Here is a 22,854-nt window from a genome sequence, read left to right as displayed (position 1 = left end):
AGAATGTCCAGATCACCTGTGTTTATGCATGTCGGAAATACTATCACCCTTGTTCTCTACAACGTCCATTCTGAATTCCGTCCAGTCCCTCTCAATGAAGTATGTGCGGCCCGTTTCCGCGACGACAGGTGGCTTGGCAGTTTCCTCTGCATCTGAATTGACCATTGGCGGCAGGTGCAAACGCTCTACGTGAAGATGGATCTCCAAAGATTCTAATAGGGACATTTCGGTCTTCGAATCGCGTTAACTAGGAAATCCGTAATTGGCGGGTAATAAAACTCACCCCATCGAGCCTGCAAGTCAATTTCCTGTCCTTGAGGTACTTGAGAACTTTCTCGGGTTCTGAAAAGTCCTTTTCAGTTCTCTTCGTAATAGATGGGTTTTGACTGGTGTCCCATTCAATGGATCGAGCTAGGAGGTAGGTTAAGGGAACATATCCCTCTTGGTAAATATCTCGGTTTGCCTCGCAGTTGGAGCATGTTTCGGGAGTGAGACCACGGAAAGCATTGATGGATCCTATATAATAGCCATCGTCATCCCAATGGGCACCATCAGCAAAGTAGAAGACGAGAATAAAGCTGTCTTTCGCTTCGTGTTTCTTGAAAGAGGCATGAATGCCCCAATTGTATAACTGGAAATCCTTTGACGTCTGATTGCGGTTACCGAAAAACTCGGCAAAAATTCTGACGGCTGGATTTTTCTCGTTTGGGCTTAGCGGATAGCCATAAAGCTCTTTAACATGCTTGAACATTGTAGATATCGATGAGGCCGGGTTCTTTTTTCTGTCATAAAACAGAGCAGCTCCTTCTTGAGATAAGTCGGGATAAGAATATCCGAGTTCACGAGTATCTCGAAGAAGATCCGAAGTCCAAGGTTTCCCCCTTGATAGAAAGGTTCGAGATCTTTGATGCGGCAGATGAGCATGTGGCTTTTGAACGTAGTACGTTAATGATGCCGAACCTGTTTTTACATCTACGGCTTGGCCGAATTCCCAGCCCATAGACGGCTCCCGCGTATAGCCGGGGCACACCCAAGTATCAGGATTAAGAACTTGCCAAAGAGACAGAAGACGATCGACATTTGCATGATGCAGCCAAAATAACGGATCGAATGCTGGAATAACAGATAGCATAAGATGATCGCCGGTGGCCTACGATTTCGAAATCTGGAAGGAATCCTTACCAGCAAAAGCGAGATCAGTCATATGTGCACGCACATACACCCCATCCAGTGAATGACCTTTACCGGAGAGCATGTGTATATCGTCGTGTATGGCTTCAATACTATTATTATGCAGACCGATCCTGCCGCTGCGCATACCGTTGTTGCTGAAATACTCCCATGTAGGATGGGCCAACTGGAACATCATGAAGGTTTTCATGGAGATCTGATCAGCTACACGCTGGAATTTTCTGTAAATTGAGGAAATAACGTCATCAAATCTAGGGAGAAGGAGTCGTCTCGACATACACAAGCATCCCAGGGACATCCTCTTTGAGATTTATATCAGGATTTCTGATTGTAGTCGGCCATTTCGAGAATTTAATGAGTTTGTCTTTGAGATTCTTGTCAAGCTTCTCTTCGGGGTCTGCTAGCTCAGTGATATAATTCTCGGGGAACCTGTAACGAAGAAGAGGGTTGATGACTTCCGTTTCAGTTCCATCGTCATTTAGTATCTTGATGTTTTCGCCCAGAGTTTTGACCTCGTAGCCGCTGATCTCACCCACATCATTACGAACCTCCACCTTTCCTCCACCAAAAAGTTCTGCTGGAGGCATTCCAATGCAAGCAGCCCAGTCCCAATATGGTAGACGCAATTCATTTGCGACTTCAGTCCATTTCAGTCCCTGGTAAGTGGGAGGGTTGTAATCTTTCGCAATATCCCTAGCGTCCCTTTGAAGAATTTGCTGTGGATATGCAACAATGTCAATGAATAAGCGAACCTCGGACAAAGAAAGCGACGTTACTTCAAATGCGAGAAGTGCAATCCTATGCCAGGTTGGGAACAAGACCTGACTGTGGGCGCAATAGCCATATCGTTTGGACTTGATATCAATAGTGCGATCACGCTTGGCCCATTCGATAAAAGGATAACCGTGCGTGCCAGCGAGTTGGAAGTAGGAATCATCCTTTGATGGATCTCTGTTCTGCATCTCTACTAGGAAGTGTTAATATTAGTCTTTTACTGGCTCTGGTAGATTAATAATACAGCCTACACAATGCACGGACGTAGAGAGACCACAACATCTTGTTCTTTGGTTGAAATTTGGCGTTTTCTTCATCATTCCAACGGGAGGGAACTAGAGAATTCAGGGGAAGACGATTGTAGACATCTTTAGGAGGAATGATTGGGGCAAGGGAGGGGTTCTTTGTGGTCATCGAGAAGGTGTAAGAATTGTAAATCCCGAGGGCAATTGAGCTCACCTTCCGACTTTTATGCCATGGATAGTGTACGACGTAGAAGCAAAACTTGAACAACTCCATCTCAGTTTGATGATCCATTCAGGTTGAAAGAGCGGTAGAAACATCGATCGATTTCCTACCATGGCCCCTCCGAGAATGCTATTTGAAGCAGTGTGGCGTAGATGTCATTGAACTTTGTGATGGAATGGACTCCAGTTTACTAGTAATAGCTTTCGCAGACGCAGCTTGTCAATTGGGGGTATTGAACTTTAAGCAGCATTCTCTTCAGCGTTCGTGACAAGTTATTGCGGAGAGAACGGCTCATACTTGGCAGTTATTTTGAGCGGGCTTTTGATGGCTGGAATTTTCGGATGCAAACTGACAAGTAACCTGCAACATTACCGACAATCAGACAGATGCGGGGCAAGGGAAGGCACGTGGGGCGAATGATAGATGATGGAGCCGCGGAAGCGTCGATCACCTGTCTGGGAGTGCTTGGGATACAGATGAGTAGATGACCATGCCAGCCCTGGCGATCGACGTCTACAGTGACTGACCTGGTTTTAGGATACGATACCGGCCCAAAATCATCGCCGCTGTACCGGGTGGCCTTGTTTGAAGACTCCAATCAAGAATATGGGCTTCACATCGTCCACATAAATTATCAGGTCGTCGTCATTAAACAAATAGAAAAACCACATAACGAGCCGTAGTGACATCGCATTTCTTGGAATGATGACCGTCATCAATCGCATACCTACGGTATGTAATTAATATTTCAACCCCGGTGGCAAGCTCTAACAGGCTTTGGCTGCTCTCAGTCGTATAGAATGATATCCTTGTCGCCTAATGCGAATCAAGTTAGGAGTTGAATCGAGTGGCGCTCTCCTGGAGTGAATCATAGGGCCTAAGAGCATCGAGGAAATTGAGGAAATGGTACGTAGTGTCGTAGTTCGTAAAACCAACTTCTGGCAGGTTGCTCATTTTTCCTGCAGCTGTCGAGCCTCCGTCCAAAATCTCCTAGCTTCAGACGAAGGATGCATTGCCTTGCCTGAGCTGCTTCGAACGCAGCATGTAGGCGATTCAGCTGTGGAAGAAAAACATTCTACTCTATATAGCATATCCAAGAGACGGATTGATAACTGGGCATGAGGTAAAAGCTTGGTTAGCATAGGGCACGAAGATGAATCATGCAAACCTACCTTGAGAAAAAGACACATCAGGGGTCGTGAAGGAGGAAAGATTCGATCACAATTGGAGGCGGGTGCGGTTTGACCAGGCGCCTGATCAGGCTTGGTATAACTTCCATTGTATTCATGTGAAGATTAATGTAATTGTACACCCGAGCCAGCAACAAAATGACTTGCAGTAGCGGAGAAAAGTCCCATTTTCAGCCGAAAAAAGCCCATCTGTCCTATACTCGAGTGAATTGCCACTGTCAGATCTGCATGTCGTCTAGGATGGAGGTTTCTAGTACGACCATCTAGCCCCACAAGGATTAGGTGTCGTTGTCGATAGCTAGGAGCGGAGGCATTAAAGCGAATAGAGCTGACGAGTAGATGATGCCCCTGTGTTCGATTCCCAGTCGTGGTAAAACAAAGATTTGAAAGTCAGCGAATATTGGCGCTTACCACAAAGAACATCATTGTGATAAGTGATATGCGCTGAATTAATCATGCCATGTACACCAGTCATTGTCTCGTTCTAAGGGGCCAGTGTCACTCGCCTTTCTAGACACAAAGAGGTATGATGCATGTCCCTGAATCGCTGAGACCCGAGTAACACAGGATACCGACACCACGAAGTCGTTTCATTTTGCACTTGAATACAATGACTCTTGAAGTCATGGTTACTGATGAGACTAGACCTTTATTATTGGGCAGGATTCAAGAAACGATTTGAATCTAGAGCAAAACACGGCGACACGTTGCTGACTGGTTGGGTACCGGAAGTCGGGTCAACGTAGGGCTTGTAAATAATGCATAGAGGTTTACCTTAGAAAATGCACTGTACTAAAGGCTGTTGATCAGCTATGGTGACGCAGTCCGAGTATGAGCGACAAGAACGGCAATGAACGACTCGCATGACCCTGTCGAGCGTGACTAGTAACACGTAACAAACCAGAAAACAAACCAGTTCTGGAACATGGCGACGTGTACAATGGCATGCGAAATTGAGCCTCAGCTTCCTTCTTCTTTTTGAGATCCAGGCCCGATGGTACCCTAAAGTAAGTTTTATTGTTTTTTGCCAACTTATTCAAATTGCTGGCGGTCGCGGAGTATATAATGTCTCGAGAGTGGTTGAACGAGTCATCACTCAACAAACGACTTACCTCATATTCCCTTCATGTCTTCAGATTCTAATAATTCATCCACCGGAACCGCAAATTCTTCAAAATTTGATGAAGAGCCTGAGAGGTACGTCCTTTCATACACGTTAACAAAGCCCGATCTTTGAATGTGTAATACAGTATATCCCAATTGGCAGAGATCATATTAGCAAATTTGTCTACTAGCATCACGGTGAAACTCCCTGTTACAGAACTAGATATCGACCCGTGGGTGTTTCTAGCAGTGTTCTCCGTCTCAATATTTACTGGTCGGCAGTGCGAACTCACCGCAACTTGAAAATATCAGAGTACAAACAAGTGGAATACCTTATGATACATATCAGGCGTTAACCGATCTTCTGCACCTCGTTCGATGCCATTGTTCAGAGCTGGTGGAATTACGAAGTAAGGCTTTGAATAATGAGCCCATACTGCACAGAGAATTCAAAGACCACGGCGAGTTGTTGAAGAACGAGGGGATCGCGATCATTAATAGGCTTCATAGAGCTATCTCTCAGGTATAGAGTCCTTTTCATTCAAGTGTCCTCTATGCTTAAGACGTAACCCAACAGCATATTCGTCTCGTTGAGCAAACATGTGGTGAATTGATGTTTACAAGAATCCAAGAGGTCATTGAAGAGCAGCCTGAGCAGGGACTCACTCTCGAGGAAAGGTTGAGAGGTGTGTAAACACGTTAACACACCCATCCATTGTTAATTGAAACTTCGAGCGCAGCACTTGGAATATCTGACGACGTGTGGCAGGACCTCCAGATGGCTATCAAAATAATGTCAAGATTGAAAGAGTACCTTCATGCTCATGTATCCGCGGAAAAATGGTGGCAATATGCATGTGAGACCATTTACAGTATAGAAGAATTTTCAAAAGCTCCTGCAACCGTAACGGCGCCGCAAATCCATTCTACGAAAGAAAAGATATTACAACTCATTTCGCCGGTGAGTACCATAAAATTTCGTGATAACCGGGGTAGTCATATGAGCCATTGCTATAGATCGTAGAATATACGACTATATCGTCAAAACGGTATGGACATGAGGTGAGCGATATGCATTGTTCTTCGAATGAGATGTAGAATGTAACAATTCCCCCCCACACCATGCAGATAATGATTATGCAGAAGGTCAATTACTTTTGCGTCACAATCCCAAACATTATCGAGGACATCGAGCGGATATTTGCAGCAAAGCAGATTATCAAACGTGGTCAGAAAACCTCATTTTCCAAAGCAACGTATTACCTTGGCTTGGCCACCTTCAAGTACCTCGAGTCGATAAAGGATGCTTTTGATCAAAGCCCTGCAGATGCAATTGAATTTGCCGGGACATCTGTCGGATTTCGTGCGAAGGCTACAGCCCTCTGTCAAGGGCTATCCGATATACTCAATAAATGGACCAGCAGCAGGAAAAGCGGAAAAGCGGAAAAGAACCGAATGACCGGTCTTAAGGGCATGACCTCACCATCGAATAGCAGGGCCTTGGTGGATCCCAGTGAGGTCCAACTGATTCTGCTGGGATTAGAGAGAAACATCGACATGGTGCATCAACTGATGATCTCATTATGTTTTGAGGGCATCAACGTACAGTCGACTCTTATGGACATAAAAGAAGTCGAGAAGCGTTCTCTACGTATCAAACTAGACCTCTCCCACGATTTATGCAGGAGAGTTCATCAAGTATTGGAAGAGAACGTTGATGCAGGTTTGGAACGATTGGATAAGCTGCGAATCGAAGAGGGGATCGAAGAGGACTCAAAGTCCAACATATTCTAGACGGTAATGTGAATATTTTATGCGCTAATTTAGGTCTATGCTCACTGTACAGATTCTCATGTTCCTTCAGGTCATCGAAACAAACTCCGCAATCCTATGAATAATTATCTTTTTCTGGCTTATTCATGCTCTGGTTTTTTGTTTTTTGTAACTTTCTTTGAGTCGAGAGGGCGAATCAGGACGCCCGGAATTCAGCATGGTTACTATATGGACCCTTAGCATAACCTTTCATGTATTGAGTGCCAATTTCATCGCGTCGAACGTGCGCACAGCACTTCTGAGACGCAAAATGCCCTGCCGAGACTCTGCTGGGGTGTTTTTGTCACTGGCAGTTATTTTTGATCGAGCATCTGAAGGTATTATTGAAATTCGGAGCTGCAGTGCTACATTTGTTTTCAATTTTCCTCCTTTATGTTGTTTATTTATCCTCTGGTATCCGTGTCTTGTGATTTTTTTTGAGTCGAGAGGTTGAAAAAAGGAGAGAGAGTGTGACCTCGTGACTGCCATATGACACCGAGGCCGAGGCGCCGAAGTCTGAACAGTGAAGACCCCTCGGGCTACCGGCGACTCGTGCTCAGTATGTGGACAAGCTAGAATCGAAGAATTCATCGGCTGCCATGGTATCATTTTTCTTCAGTTAACCCGGACTGGATGTTCGTAGCAGAAACTCCCGGCAGGACGACTTTCAGGACTTGACTGGCGATTCACTCGATGCGTGGTCACTGGTCGGACGCGCTTCTTTTCGGCTGAATTTTTGGCGCTCTTCTCTGCTAATCCGACTCGCTTAGTCTACTGATTCAGGACTTGCGAATGGATGGCTTTTGTCTGGGTACAATGAACTTGATTCGGTGCTTCGTCAAACCGCACCCACACCACAACCATTCCCTCAATTGTCATTGAAACTTTGTTTTCCTCCTCTCACTCGTATCTCCATGACTTCTTCAAAACCTCTAGTGTGCGTTTTTCTCAAGGTATAATCTTCCACATCGCCTTCGTGCCCTACGTTGACTTGGTTCGTAGCTCCCACCTAGTCGTCAATCAGTCTCGCAGATACACGAAATAGCGTGGAATGTGTTTCTTCCGCAGCTGAATCGTCTAAATGATGCTTTTGAAGCAGCTCAGGCGACGTATCCTTCTCCAAAAGCCAGAAAAATCTGGTCAGAAGCTCGAAAATCCGCTGCTAGAAGAATGAGTAAGCTACAAGACATTGGTTACATGAACTTCGACACCGCGTGTTGTTTCCTCGAATTCATGAAAGCTCTGCAACTTGGGAGAGGCAATCCTGGTGCACACAGCGAGTTACTTTTCAAAACCCGTCTTGCTGTAAGCAAGGCAGGTGTCGCTCAAGAAATACTGCTTAATTTTCGGGAAGACATAAGAATTGGTGTTGGCCATATCACGTCCGTAATGAGTGGTGGTGAGTTCATTGATTCGGCGTTACTCGCCGCTTAAATTAAATTTCATCAGACGGCAATGGCATATCATTGTTTACCACTGAGAGCAGCCAAATCATGTTGGAGCTTGCCACCGCGGTCGAAGAATGTACTGCAATACTAGAAGAACATCGCGAGGAACTCAAGGAGATACAGCGACAGAGTCCCGATGAAAATGACAGCCCCTCATCTGAGGCGGAGTTCCAGATGGTGCAGGAAAAATGGCTGGCGTTTCTAAAGACCTCAGGCCCTTTTGCGTATAAATGGCATGTTCTTGAAGAAAAGATGGAAGGACCCGATGACAGCGATGAACCAGCTATTATGCCTAATAACCCGATGACTCCCACAATGCTCAAGGTATCGATCGTAGCGGCGCTTATGCGCCAGGCCCCGACTCTGTTGGTATTAGGAGACTGTATTATAAAAGATCAAAAATACGGTGGTAATAACACACATTTATCATGGTTCATAATTTACACAGCCGGTCCGAGTGCTGTGGCACGATTCGCAGTCATGTTAAAGGTTAGAAATTGATAATAAAAATGCGTCACAAATGAATCGCTGCGATGACGGAGGCACGAGGAGGCACGGTGTTAAACTTATCTTGCGACTTGCCGAATGAGTAATCGTGCGAAAGCTATTACTTCAACAATATTTTATAAATTCCCACAGTCACTGGGCCGGAGTCACAATAAGCCACGTGACTTATTGAATATATATTAATTTTTTCGTGACAAAGTAACGATTTAGTGACAAGAAAATCAATTTAGATTCAATTTGCCACGTGGCTTATTGTGACTCCGGCCCAGTGTCTTGCTTCGCAGAGTCGGGGAATCTCTTGCAACATCGCGTCTCACCATCCTCTGAGCGTCAAACGATGCCACGTCAACCGGCCAGGAGATAAATGGCATAAAACGCTAGCGTAACCGACACCCGGCAGCGTGGAGCTAGCGTAAACTAGCGCCCGGCATGGATTCAATTACAGGGATGCCGATCTCGGCGCGTGCCTTTGATTTGATGCAGCATAACCCTCATAACCCTAGCGGAAGTCATGAAACGAAGCGGAGGCATAAGTAGCATCGAGCTATCGCCCTCACTCATATTCCCGTTCTCTAATTTACGGACATGACATATAATGCAGGAAATGGTATATCCACGCGAGTTAAACCATTGGTGACAAGTTACTGTTACATTAACTACTATCTCCTCACCATCCTTTGAGCGTCTATCAAATTTCAAACAGCGTGTGCATTCTTTGCGTCAGGCGACGATGCATCCTGATACATCCTAGCTGGATTGGACTCTGTGATCTTTGCCTCCTTGACATTTCCCAACTTTCTTGATGCCTGCTTTTTCATTCCACCGCCCTCGATTCTTGCGTTCTCGCCGTGAACACTCGCCTCCCCCACAACCATCTCCGGTAGATCTTCATGATGATGCAGCTGCCTTCCCTCCCCCTCATCTCGACTCTACCCCTGCTCCGCCTTCTCATCTGTCCTCTATGTGTGGTGTACCGGGGAAGGATGCGAATGCCATGACCGCTGGCACATCAAGCCCGGGTAATCTGGTTGATTATCAAGACTCAACAGGAAGTCTTCTTGTTGAGAGAGCGCCACGGGAGCTCAGTGACCAACCCTCGCAGGCGTTGCGGCCAGTCCTTAAGGACGGAGTTGCTGAGTCGAATTCGGCACAAATGCTCAGCGCCCAGAATTCGATTGCACCACAGTCCGCCGGGCACCGACAACTTCCATATCTTCCCAAACCCGTAGACTCTGCCTACTTCCCACAGACTCAGGCACTGCAGCATTCTCCATGTCTACTCGCGCCATCTTCGCAACAATCTTTGGATCCCCAACATCCGATTGTGAGTTTTGTGGATTGTAATTGGGCAAAACAGGCCTTAAAATATTCCTAGCAACCTTCAAGTCTGTTTTCGCCACAGCCGGAGCGCCAGAACCAAGGCATGTTCAATCAAGCTCACGACTTCACTGTGATGGGAACCTTTATTGAGAACAATGGTGACATTCTCTCCGCAAGTTTGGTTTGCCTGTTCTGATTTCATCTTTACTAGTCACTCATAATGACTTCACCTCAAATCAATGTAAGCAATGATTTTATTCCATCGCCCCCCATTGATCATCGTCTCTGCCAGTCATGAAAGAACTTCTGGAAAAAACAATACCTGGAGCAGAATTCGATTCTTCCGATCGTGATCCACCCCCCAGATGTCATGCCGGAACCCGTTTAGCCATCCTCGACCGGTGTCTACATTTCATTCGTAACTGCGGCAGCGAGAGAAAAATGCGCTGGGTATTCGGCGCAGCCGGAGTTGGAAAGTCGGCTGTTATGCAGAGTGTTGTCGAGTCTCCCGAGCTTGCAGTAAGCTGCCACGCATCGGTCTTTTTTTCCATCAACGGACGCAACGATGGAACTAAGGCCATCATTACGATTTCCTATCAGTTTGCAGCAAAATGTAAACCGTACCGTCAGCTTGTCGAAATGGAGATCACCCGTGATCCATCACTCCTTCGATCGTCAATGGCGAGGCAATTCCTTAAGCTCATCGTTGAACCCTTCATCCACAACCCTCAACTAAATTGTGCTGGTCGCATCTTGGTCGTCATTGACGGCCTTGATGAATGCAGCGGTCCACGCATTCAGCAGGAGCTCCTCCGTCTCATCTCTGATTTCTGTATCAAATACCCTTCCTCGCCCCTTGTGTGGCTCATTGCCAGCCGCCCTGAAGCACACATCACATCATTTTTTTCCAAAGCAGAGGTCATGTCAACATATGAGAAGGAGGAAATCCCGGTAGATTCTGACGAGAGTCGCGCTGATGTCGAAAGGTTCCTTCGTGACGAATTTAAGGATATCAAAAATGCGTCAGATTCGCTCGATCCAAAGTGGCCTGAGGAACGGGACTTGTGGAAAGTTGCTAATGCTTCGTGTGGGCTATTTGCCTATGCTCAGACGGTCATCAGATATATTGGCGACTGGGCGAGTGGAAGCCCTGCCTCGCAGCTCGCTGACGTTTTGAATGTCATTGACAACCATCCACTGACTGATGTGCCACGAGAAGATCACCTGATGGCGTCGCTCGACGCATTGTACGCCCGAATTTTGTCCAATGTTCCACCCAGAGCCATGGTAAACACCCGAAAACTTTTATTGATATGCACATCAGATTGGTATTTAGTTTTGAGCACATTGATACCCCAACATATCGTGCTAGGGAACCTTGTTACAATGTGCAATTGGTTAGGAATGACGCCTGATGAAACCTATGCTGCCATCAATCACCTCCGCTCTGTTCTGCATGTTCCTAAACGAAATCAAGCCCATGAAGAGAGGCTCCACCCTTTTCATAAATCATTTGTCGATTATGTATGCGACTTTACCCGGTCCGGCTTTTCTGCCGATATCCAACGCGAAGCTCTGCAGCTCAAGACCCGGTGTGCATTTAAAATATTAATAGAGGCTCCCGATGGCGTTGATGCGGGTGATGAAGATTATAGCATGTTGTATGGCACTATGAAGCGCGTTCTCGGTACAGGTGACAAAATCTCGCTTACTTGGCCGGTTGACAACGTTTGGTGGGATGACTCTAGAACGAGACTGGAAGTGTATAAACTGGCCATTGGAGAGGTCATATCCGGAGTAGAACGTGGAGATTCCGAATTCCAGAGCGAGTTCTGCATTCATCTTTTGACCACTCGGTTCGAGGAATACAGAACTCGTTTTCCGTTTCATGCGTTCGGTTGCTTGTTGTTTGTGAGTTTTCCATGATGTATTTCTTCCACGTTTATGGGGCTAAATTTATGGACAAGGATGAACCTCGACGTCATGAATTCATGATGAGCGGCATAATCAAGCGAATGCCCCTCAAAGCGGTTGACCAAAGTCAAAGATTAGGCGAGGTGGTCAAGTTGCAATTCCGTCGTCCTGCTACAACAAAGACAAATTTGTCTGACCCATGGGATTCATACTGCGAAGTGAGTAGCATATTTGTATTTGCAACTACTGATTGAATTAGCGTTGTGTAGCATGTACGGCTAGGTGACTGGGAAGAAGGAAAGGAACAAGACTGGATGACCTTTCTGGGACAACACGGTTGTTATCGTTGCGAGCAACGGCTTGATGACCAGCTGGAAAACTGGAAGACGCAATCTCCAGATCATCCCGTCCTAGTTGTGTTCAATTCGACTGGACATTGTTGTGTAGAATTTCGGTTTGTTGATCCGGAGGATGGTATGTCGGAGTGGACATATTGGTTTTGGTGTTACCTTTCGGCGGAGGAACGTAAAAAGTATGGGAGCCTTATATAATGTTCGGCCTGAATCCTCAATCTATGAACGAGTACGAGTTTTGATATCACAAATGTTGTCTCAATACATACTTCTGATCGCTGTGTGAACAAATTGGCCGTCGGTCTGGCACAAGTCGCGGACATGTATCAAGAATGTGTGGCGAAAGCGCATGGCTACATTGGATGAGACCAACTTCACCGTCAGTACTCGACTTCGTCCTCACTATGATGCCCCGACGGAACAGCTGTAGGTGGTACTGCTGATAGTGACATCGTTTAAGGGTAGATGAACTATCACAAAAGGGGGGTAGGGGATGGTCGAATAACGCATGAGGGTCACACGACGGGTCGTTTTGTACGCGCGCGACCGGTCGTTCGATGATCGTCTTACATAATAAGACTATACAGTACTATAGTATCATCTAGATTACATGCAGAATTCATCAACAATATAGTATAATATTGGCATAGTATTGTGTTACTCAGTACCAGACTACCAGCAGTACCATGGTACTCTCCCTCCATGTAGGGTGCAAGTACCGTGGTACTGTGATCTTATCAGTACTATGATACTCTCCTCAATAGGGTAAGAGGAGTACTGTGGTACTCTGCATTTGTGAGGGGATGAGTACTGTGATACTAGTCTCCCACAGTATCACAGTACTCATCTCATAGGATCATGGAAGTACCACAGTACTCGCCTCCTATAGAGCACTGTGATACTGTTGTCCTACAGTATCATGGTACTCACCCGATAGGGCCACAACAGTACCACAATACTCTCTTTCTAAATGAAGGACGAGTATTGTGATACTGTTCTCCTACAGTACCTCAATACTCGATCTGATAAGGTCATGTGACAGAATCATAGTACTGCCAAGTCACCTGTTCAAGCCAAAAGCGCTGTCGGCATCAATTTGCCGGCTGATGGGGCTATCCCGTGTGAACACTGTGTGGCCATCATTGATCAGGGCTGATGGTTGTTGCCGATGGTCTCAAGCGTGTGAAGACAACAGGCGGGATCATCTGGTCACCGTCTCCCGTGCTTCCCACGCTCTCTTTTTGTTGATCACTCCCCCCGAAATTTCTTTCCCACGCACATTGCTCAACACTCGGCAGCCGTTTCCCACTCCCCTTGCAGGTAAATGCCTTTAAACATTTTATAGGACTATGTATATTGTTGTTAGGATTATATGTATGCTATTTGTGAAGCAAACACATCAGTATTGCTGGAGTAATTTCACATATATCCTCTGAGGGTTGGTATAGTAAATCATGAAAGAGTACCGTGGTACTGTAGGAGCACAGTAACACAATACTCATCCTTCTTTTAGAAGGAGAGTACCGTGGTACTGTAGGAGAACAGTATCACAATACTCGTCCTTCATTTAGAAAGAGAGTATCGTGGTACTGTTGTGACCCTATCGGGTGAGTACCATGATACAGTAGGAGAACAGTATCACAGTACTCATGCCCACCACGGAGTATGACAGTACTGCTGTTACCCCATTAGAGGGAGTACTCCAATACTATATTCCTCACAGTACCATGGTACTCATGCTCTACACAGACGGAGAGTACCATGGTACTGGTGTTTTTACCGAGTACCATGATACTATAGTATTGCTATTCATGATGAATTCGGCATTTAGTAGACTGGATAATACTACAGTACTGCTTAGTAAGACAATATTGAACGACCGGTCGTGCGCGTACAAAACGACCTGTCGTGTGACCCTCATGCGTTATTCGACTGTCACCTATGTGACAAAAGGGCTTACTTGTATTACATAAGGCGTACTTTCTATGCTTTCTCCAGAGCCAGAGTCTAGCTCTCAGAAAAAACGGTTTCAACTGCTGCGCTCGTCGACAGCCGACTCAGAGTCATCAACGCCTCAGGCCAGATGGGACCATCTTCGCCAGCAAATTCTCCCGGCCAATAAACGTCCAGAAACACCCCCCTTGCCGCCGACTTCGACCCTGCGCTTTTCTTCTGCATCTACTCCCCACTTACCTCTAGTTCCACATGCAGCGGCATCTACAACATCACTCATTACCCGTCCTGCATCGCGTTCAACCACACCAAAACCAAGCAGTTCTCGACTCGCTCTTGCAGCGACGAAACTAGGATTCAAACAGGTGGTGGACCACGCTCGTGAAGCTGCTGTTGATGAGAACAGAAGATTTGGAGAGGACATATTGAGAACTTGTTGGGCTGCGAGGTCTGTTGATCCATCGTTCCATGGATCGAAAGGCAGAGGAGCGTCAGGAACGAATGCAGATCATTTCATCGGCTCGGGATATACCAACTCCAGCACACATGCCAGAACGAAAACCACAATGTCGTCTTTCGCCTCTTCTTCCATTTCTTTCGCTTTTCCTGCCACACCTTCTGCTAGTGTGCTCAATATGAAACCAAGTCAGGCCTCTTCATTATCGATAAATTCTGGCGCTTCAGGCAACATATCTTCTTCTTCTACTGCGACGACTGCGGCTACGACGATGGTCACTCCGACTGTTAAGCATCTCCATACAATATTATGGCAATCATCTGGAACGTACTCAAATTCTCTTCGATCTGCATACCTTCCACATGAATCCTTCGTACTGTCTTCTCTCTTACTCCCCTTCGTATCACCTATCGGATCAGAAGCTCGAATAGAAGAAGAAAGGTGGTTATCTATGGACGCATTCGAAGTCTTGGTTAAATCATTTGAACCCGCTAGTGAGGTATTGTTTTGATCATTTCATCCATATATGCTTCATTCATACTCTATCCTCTTTAGCTGGCTAGTGCGGAACGATGTACATGGTGTACACAAGCTGTCTCAGCTCTTACGACTCCTAGTCCATTGAGGAGTCGAATTTTGACGCAACTATGGAGCCTTACGGAACCAGCGGAGAATAAGCATGTTGTTCTTACCCCGGAATGTATCAAAACTATCGCTAGCGCAGTATTCATGCTTTTTCCTATCATATCACCACCACCATCATACCCTCAAAATCAGTCACGATACCCCCGTCACCCAGAACGCCCACCACCGTTACCAAACCAACAACAGCAAACTAGCAACGATATTGATATTGCTAAAGAAATCATCGATCATTTGCGCTCGGGTGGGATAATAGATGAGGATGCTTGTGAATTGGAGTACGGTATGAAGAGAAAGAAGAATGAGAATTATGGCCTTTCTTGGGATATGAAGAGCGATTCTGCCGAGATGGTGAGGAAATTGATGGTTTCGGAAGCGAGTCTGGCTTGTTTGGAGGTTTGTGAGGTGGATGTGAAGGTTTACCTGATCAACAATGTTATTCAAGTGAGGTTCGGTTTCGACCCGAACATTATGTTGAATTCTCTAACATCTTTTTCAGGAATACTGGGAACCACTTCCTCAAGTTTCGATAACGCCTATACAAAAAGCGATTTCATCGAACCGTATCAAAGTTTTTTGCAATAAGATATTAGAAGGGTTGATATGTGCGCCTGCACATGAGATGGGATATGATACACGAAATATGGTGATAAATAAAATCGTCAAAATTTTACAAGCCAACGTCATACCTGAACTCACGTCTATTCTCGGTTCATCTCCTATTGGTTCATCTCCTACATCTCATTCTTCCTTCTATTCCCCAATCTCCGAGTCGGCATCTAGCCCATCTTTTTCAACTCCTTCATTCCCACCATCTTCGTCCTCGCAAAAGAACAATACTGCCATGAAAGGGAAAGGGAAGGCGAAGGAGAAAGGTCAAGGAGAAATGCAGCATCGACAACAACGAAGAATATCTTCATTCTCGGTTTTTGGTGGTGAAGGAATGGAGAAGGAAGAAGAAGAAGCGAAAAAGGCTGTTATCAAGACTTTACTCGAATTGGTATGTTGCAGTAGCAACAGTGCTGGTGGTTCTGGTGATTGGATGATATTTTCCCCTACGGTGGATAAGTTTGGGAATGGGAAATGGGCGAAGAATGTCATTGAGAATTGGTTTATCGGTAGTGGTGCTACAGTACCACCACCCTTACTAGTGCTGGAGGAGGAGGGAGAGGGAGAGGGGGAAGAAGAGTGGAGGTCACATTGGCGGAATTCGTTGAAGCAAATGCTTACACACCTCGTATGTTTACTCATTTCCTGAAAATGATGTTGAAAACTGACGCCTTCTTTGCGTTAGGTAACAAATGCTGACTGGAAAGTAGTTATAAGAGTTTTGATGGGTATCGCGGAGAAAATGGGGGATAATACGAGAACAGAGGTTTTTAGGAGCGTTTTTGGGACTTTAATCGACGTGAGCCGTCCTTCTTCTTCCGCCTTTCTTCTGTGTGATACATTCGGCACAGAGAATACTACACGATCCGCCGCCGACCCATCTCTTGATCACGTCTCCTCATTCATCTTCACATAATACTGGAGGCTTACACTCCCGTTCATCATCCTATCAGTCCGACATTTCCCTTCCTCCAATCGTCTCCTCCCCTATATCAATGACAGCAACAACGACATCTGTAACAACTCTCTTACAAACCCTTTCCACACTTTTACCGACTATCTTTTTCAAACCTCTTTTTACATTATCAGCTATGGATATGAAATCGGAATTTTCGGTATTATCGATTTCGAACGCTTTGGGTAATATTTATGGATTAGCTGGTGTTGTGAAGGATTGGTGGGTTAGGGATGATGAAATGATCAGTGTCGCTTTGATGAGTGATATTCCAGGTGGCGGTCGGAAGAAAGGTGGGGATGAGGCGAAGGATAAGAGCAGGAGTAGTTTGGCGGGAAGGAGGAGTGGAGATGAAGCTGAGAAAAGTAGACGAGGAGGAGGGGGAGAACGGTTAGGACAAACTTGTGTTCTTGTGGAACTGGTGAACAAGTTGAGGATGATCAGGAGGCTGAGAGATGATCTCCAGGCTTCTGGCGGTAATACTGAGGAGATTGTCAAATTATTGGTTAGTCCCGCTCATTTTCCCTCTCTTTTTCGATCAGCTGATGAATATAGGGGAGCGAAAGTGCTAGATTGAATTTGATAAAGTTTGTCACAGGATTAGAAGTACGTTTGGCTGTACTAATCGAAGCAAAGGTATTTTATTGGGATTTATCTCTTTTGCTTCAACGTTCACCAACTCCTTTCTTGTTGTTAGGAAAAGGTCCAACGGATATCGCCTACGCAGCGAATGTTATACTGCATCTTGTTTCGTGAAATCAGACTTTTGACGAGATCGTTGAGGCCTGTACCTTGGTTGGGTATAGTGTTACGATGGTTCGAAGAATACTTCAATGATTGGGTGGATGGTAATGAATGGGATGAGGGAATTGAGAATGTTGTGGAGGAAATTAAGGAGGTGTATGTTCTTGCAAATGGAAGTGTGGGTTCATCGAGAAATGTAAGCGGTTTCAACTATCTCACTCATTTTATCAGTCTAATGGCATTATCATTAGAGAAGGACAACATACATGATGCCCGGCAGTACAAGTACCACTACGACCTCTGGAAAGGAAACGACAGGAGAAGGAGAAGGAGAACTCAATGTCCCAGAAATGCTCGGCGAAACCGTGAAACTCGTTAATTCGTTATCAACAGGTTTTGTGCCGAGAATCATCAAATTATTGTTTACCGTCAGTACGCTGTTGGGAACTCATGATTGGGCTAGGGTCGCTCCGATTGTTTGGAGAAGTAGATTGTTGTTGGTGGATTCTGATTCTTCTTCGGTTGAGGGAAAGAAAAAGAATGATATCCGGAGTCTTATGCCTTCGGTTTGTTATCTCGTGATGCAATGTGCTGAGAAGAATCCGTTAGGATTTCGAGGGATGGTAGAAGTCGATATGCGCAGGTATTTAGAGCTTTCTCTTGATATCTTTTGGCATATGTCTGATGCTAATTTACCTTTCTAAGCTCGGATGACACGACGCGTCTTGAATCAGTGCAGAAAGTCAATCAACTGATACACTGGAGATTTCAATTATTATCGGATTCTAATGCTATCCTTACGGATAGGACGCACCGACCATTTAGACTCGCACGCGCCCCCCTACCCTTTGTGCCTACCGATATGGGGTCGCCTATCTATATTCATAACGACAACGCGGAAGAAGCTGATCCAGTTTGGGCTTTACATCATACTACTACCCGTACAAAGGCAAAACCAAAAACAGTGAGAGGCGTTGGAGGGCCAGGAACGGGAAGTCATAGTGGTGGTGTCGGCAGTGTAGGTACTGGTGGTACTGGTGTGGGGGGAGGGGGGACGACCGCAACTACGAAAAATACGATTCCTGCAGAATTAAAGAAACAGCTGGTTGAAATCGGGTGGGTTAATGATGATGGCGATGAGGATGGGAAAGAAATTTGGATTCGGACGCCAATATCGATGTTACCCATTGGTCAAATCGGAAAGCTGGACATGCAGAGATTGCCGAGTCGTCACCAGTCTTACCATGCCATCCCTCAACCCGATTCTCCATTGAATTCTCCGCAACAACAGAATAGTGCCACTACTTCCCAACTCAATCCTTTAATGACATCTTCGAATAGCAAAGGAGCGAAATCCGATTCAGATGGGGGAGATTTATTGAGACGAAATTCGAGTTCGGGAGGACCGACGTATGCGAAGCGAAGAGCAGTATTTGTTCCACCCCTTTCGTTGATTTTCAAGGTTCTCGCGATGATGGTCTATGATTCAAATTTCAGTGTTGCAGCCTCTGCGAGGGATACATTGGTTGACTTGATGAGGAATGATTCCGGACTATTGTTGAGACCGATATTGGATCTGTTTTGCGATGAACAAGGGCAGGAAAGTCCTGGAGCACGAGATTCGCAAAAAGATGTAGCGCAAGCTGTGAACATCCTCACGGCTCTGTTACATGCGAAACATATGCTTCCCCCACCGATGGTTCATGCCATATTCAATAATCTGGCAGGTTTCTTGAAGCATGCGCTCAAGCAGAGTGATCCCATGTCCCTGTATAGTTGGAAGGGTGAGAAGAAAGAAAAGAAGGATGATACGTTGAATAATTTTGCATTGACGGTGCCGATCATGGCGAAGCTAGCGAAACATGTTGGAGAGTTGAGTATTCGGGAGATTAGAAAGTCGAAGATGGAACATTTCTTGATTCCGTATTCGACGCTATGGTTCAAACATATGGGTGTTCCGAATGGGACGATGTTTCCAAAGGGTCTTGGGATGGGTGAAATGGTTGTTCGGGATGAAAGTTACGCGTCAATAGAGAAGGGAGCAGTGGAAAGGGAAGAAAGGTTGAACCGGAAGATGGTGGATGTGATGATGATACGGATTGCGCAGAACATGTTGTTTGTTGATATGTTGCGGCAGAATGCACAGGACGTCGTCTTGGTACGCAAGTCGATGCCGAGATTTTTCGTGCCTAGTGCAGAGCAAGGTGGAAGTGAAGAGGATGACGGAAGGGTTCTGGATCTGACCGATTTTGTGCCGTTCAAGAAGAGGAAGGAGACTCGGTTGGGCGGGACAGGAAAGGCGGAAAAGTTGTTGGATGTCCTATCGCTGGCATTGGCAAGAAGCTACGTGACGTTAGTAGCGCAGGTTTTCAGGTGTATGTCCAGGAATTCGAATGACAGAGAGGAGATTGCGAACTTCGTCGACGGATTGAACAGGATCTTGTTGGCACATGGAGATGATACTGGAATAGTCGGGCATGTATTGATCGGTGAGTTTTTTTCTAATATTTTGCTCTTAGTCTGATCTTATTTCCTTATTAGCGCTTATGGTCGCCACTGCACGATTTCGTAGGCTATTCACCTCTGGAGGTGGTTATGCCTTGTTTATGCCAGCACTTGCCAAGGTCTACGCAGAGGCTCATCCGCGCATTGATATCACTCTTGCGATCGAATATGCAGTATACCGCTTCTATTCTCTGCAACGCGAGGCTTTTCTCTTCCAAAGTCTAGATGCCATCGCACTTGTAGTGGCGTTACCAGAGACCAATGTCAAGCAGTATGCGGCACGAATTTACGACCTATTCTATTCGCTTAGAACAGGTGTTGCTCAAACCAACCTCGACCCTGCGGGTATTCAAGGTATCAATCAGTCCCAGGAGAGACAGGCGTTCTTTTTCCGGGCTGCAGATGAAACTCCACAGACATTCCTAACAGCAATACGCCGCGGTGACGCACAAACCAATGGCCAAATCTTTTTCGACATTCCGGATCCGTATGAGAATTCGAGATTGAAAATGGAAGATTTTGTCAAGCTCTTCCTCACGATCATTGCTCACGATGCTAACGCCCTTCGAGCGCAGCACTTTATGCGACTGTTCAGGCATATTGCCCCCCACCTTTACAATGCCTCGACGCATGCTAGGAACGTACTTCAGGACGGGTTAGTGGCGCTCAGCAATATCCTATTAAGGACATTCTCTAAGTCTTGGGCTGGAGAAGCTGTCGGTGCCATTCGTGCCGGAGAAGCAGAAATCATGGATGGATCAGAGGGACCTGAAAAGAAAAACAATGCGAGTAGCCCGAATGTGATGAGGCTCGATTTTTTGTTCGCCTTGATTGGCGTTGGTGAAGCCGGGTGCCTATTCCCACCTCAAGTGGTCGCAAAAGCAATAGAGATTGCCAAGTTAATTCTTCGGGATGCCCCTTTGGACATGTTGGAACCTCTCTCCACATTCTTTGCGGATCTCACGAAGCTCGTGGTCCTGCGTGGGGAGCTTTCAAAGCCCAAATACGTGAAACCTTTTCTCCAAGATATTATCCCCATCATTCGGCAATATACAGCCGTCCTCGACTTGACGTCCTTATTTGAGACGTTCACCCAAGTCTCCGCCAGTTCACCTTATGCTAATGATATTGATTTTGCGCGACTGGTGACTCACGAGGTGTGCTCGGCAGGATTGGATGCTTGCGACCTGATAAACTCGGACTTGGCAAATAGAAACACACGCTTCATCAATGCTCTCGTTTCCCTGCTTGCCGAGAGCGTGTTCCTTCGTGGCGCTGATGTCATCGCGGAACTGGAAAAACGCAGACCCTCCCTCTACTTTCTTACCCGAGTTATATTGCCCTTAGTTCTCTCGCTAAAAACTACAGATGAACTTGACTCGGACAGCGGGAGATTAGAAGCATCGCATCGTACCGCACTTACATCCTCCTGGATAAGGCTTCTCCTCTATGCTATGACGGCATGTCAAAGGAGTGCCCGAGGTTCAGAAAGCCTTCCCCTTGCTCGATCGAGGTCGCGCGAGAAAAAGAGTAATGACGAGAAGAAGTGGCAGATTCATTTGTCAACATATACCACCTCACTGCAAATCATCAAGGTCATTGTTATTCGAGCCGGAGCTGAGATATCTACCACATTCCCGGATCTATGGAATCGTTTAGCAGCGTTCCTGAAGTCGGCTCTTATAGATGGTAATGCACATTTCGCCCTTCGTCCTTTTGGACTTGACGAAAGTTCGCCATCGCCCTCTCCCACACCCTCTCCGAGAGGCAGTGTTCACCTAAGTCAAAGCGGCCAGTCTCCTTTCTTCGATCTACCAAGTCAATCCACACCTCTCGCCCAACCGCGGGTGGTTGATTATGCACTTTGGTCTATTCTCCACTTTCTATGTACATACCGGTCGCCTCTCAGACTTCAACTTCGGCTATTCACTTTGGAGAAAGTTGTATCCTTGGATCAGGAGCTCAAGCCGCAGCAGCGACGAACGAGCCCTTTTGCGACACCCACCACTCCTTTCGCTTCACCGATTACCAGCCCAATGAGTCGGCGCATTTCAGCCTCAGTCTTTGCCAAGCCTCGCCGATCTGCTATGTTCTCTTCAGCGGACTCTTCCCCGCAGGCCAGTCGTTCACCTTCAATGATACACGTTCCCTCCACTCCCTCCATGCACCTTACTCCAGGGACTTCGGAGACATCAACGTTGACCTCAGGAGGTGAGCTCCGAATACCAGGGTATCAGTATGTATCTCCAACGATATCACCCTCGAGACAAGGCCCCGGTGCATACGTTCAAGACGGCCAAGGCCCGCGGATCCTTCATCTTGGGCCCACATCGCCTTCAGCTCTTATTCCCCCCGCTACCCTTTCTCCAAGTGGAGGAGGTAGTATGGGCGACAGTAAACTGAGAGTCGCAGCGCAATCGACCAAAATCCAATCTTCGACCCTTATCAGAATGACATATCACAACATCCGGGCAGTGCAAGCTTTTATGGGATACGATACGCTGTTGCCTATGCCCAGTTTGAATGCCGGTTTGGGTATATCAGGGATAGGTATGGAGAGTGACGAGGTGTCGGTTGTAACCTGGACGAGACGATCTGCACTGGAGGCTGTACTGAAGGAAGTCAAGCTGTTAGAGGAAGAGTTTAAGGATCTTGGGGTGAGCGATGTAGAAAAAGCGGAGGAGGATTTCGTGTTTAAAGAGAAGCCGACACACGATTTTAAAGGCAGTGATGAGACAATCCATGATTAGGTACCCTTGGCGGGTTGCAAGGAGCACAGGGGCGAACGGTAGAAGGGCATTGGTTTGATTAATGATATTTCGACTGCTTTGATTGATAAACCGGATACCATTGTCTCCACACATATGGAGCTTGCACAAAGAGCGACACTGATACATGCGAGCAAACG

At 46.3% G+C, this 22,854-nt stretch overlaps 4 protein-coding genes across 4 annotated transcripts; all 4 read left to right on the top strand.

The window, feature by feature from the left end:
• Positions 1-4,749: 4,749 nt before the first annotated feature.
• Positions 4,750-6,521, top strand: AGABI2DRAFT_120048 (hypothetical protein; the record flags this gene model as incomplete). The annotated part of the gene is made up of 7 exons (XM_006463163.1): positions 4,750-4,820; positions 4,874-4,960; positions 5,010-5,250; positions 5,305-5,413; positions 5,468-5,688; positions 5,745-5,789; positions 5,871-6,521. 7 exons carry the CDS (start codon positions 4,750-4,752, stop codon positions 6,519-6,521), a joined length of 1,425 nt encoding a protein of 474 aa, XP_006463226.1.
• Positions 6,522-7,453: 932 nt separating this feature from the next.
• Positions 7,454-8,474, top strand: AGABI2DRAFT_186870 (hypothetical protein; the record flags this gene model as incomplete). The annotated part of the gene is made up of 4 exons (XM_006463162.1): positions 7,454-7,492; positions 7,542-7,938; positions 7,989-8,320; positions 8,436-8,474. 4 exons carry the CDS (start codon positions 7,454-7,456, stop codon positions 8,472-8,474), a joined length of 807 nt encoding a protein of 268 aa, XP_006463225.1.
• Positions 8,475-10,108: 1,634 nt separating this feature from the next.
• On the top strand, positions 10,109-10,948 carry AGABI2DRAFT_73814 (hypothetical protein; the record flags this gene model as incomplete). The annotated part of the gene is made up of 1 exon (XM_006463161.1): positions 10,109-10,948. A coding segment is annotated over one exon (840 nt), but the record flags the coding sequence as incomplete, so codon positions are not given.
• A 4,488-nt stretch (positions 10,949-15,436) lies between these two features.
• AGABI2DRAFT_224899 (hypothetical protein) lies at positions 15,437-22,722 on the top strand. The gene is made up of 12 exons (XM_006463160.1): positions 15,437-15,577; positions 15,633-15,858; positions 16,093-16,229; positions 16,696-17,109; positions 17,395-17,637; positions 17,693-18,084; positions 18,147-18,382; positions 18,530-19,195; positions 19,238-19,435; positions 19,484-19,930; positions 19,983-22,070; positions 22,155-22,722. The coding sequence occupies exons 1-12, from the start codon at positions 15,461-15,463 to the stop codon at positions 22,694-22,696; spliced, it is 5,706 nt and encodes a 1,901-aa protein (XP_006463223.1). The 5' UTR covers positions 15,437-15,460; the 3' UTR covers positions 22,697-22,722.
• Positions 22,723-22,854: the final 132 nt, after the last annotated feature.

This window comes from Agaricus bisporus, assembly GCF_000300575.1.
Source record: "Agaricus bisporus var. bisporus H97 unplaced genomic scaffold AGABI2scaffold_8, whole genome shotgun sequence".
Taxonomy (NCBI): domain Eukaryota; kingdom Fungi; phylum Basidiomycota; class Agaricomycetes; order Agaricales; family Agaricaceae; genus Agaricus; species Agaricus bisporus.
Note: the sequence above shows the minus strand (reverse complement) of the source record. Positions and strands in the feature narration are given on the sequence as shown.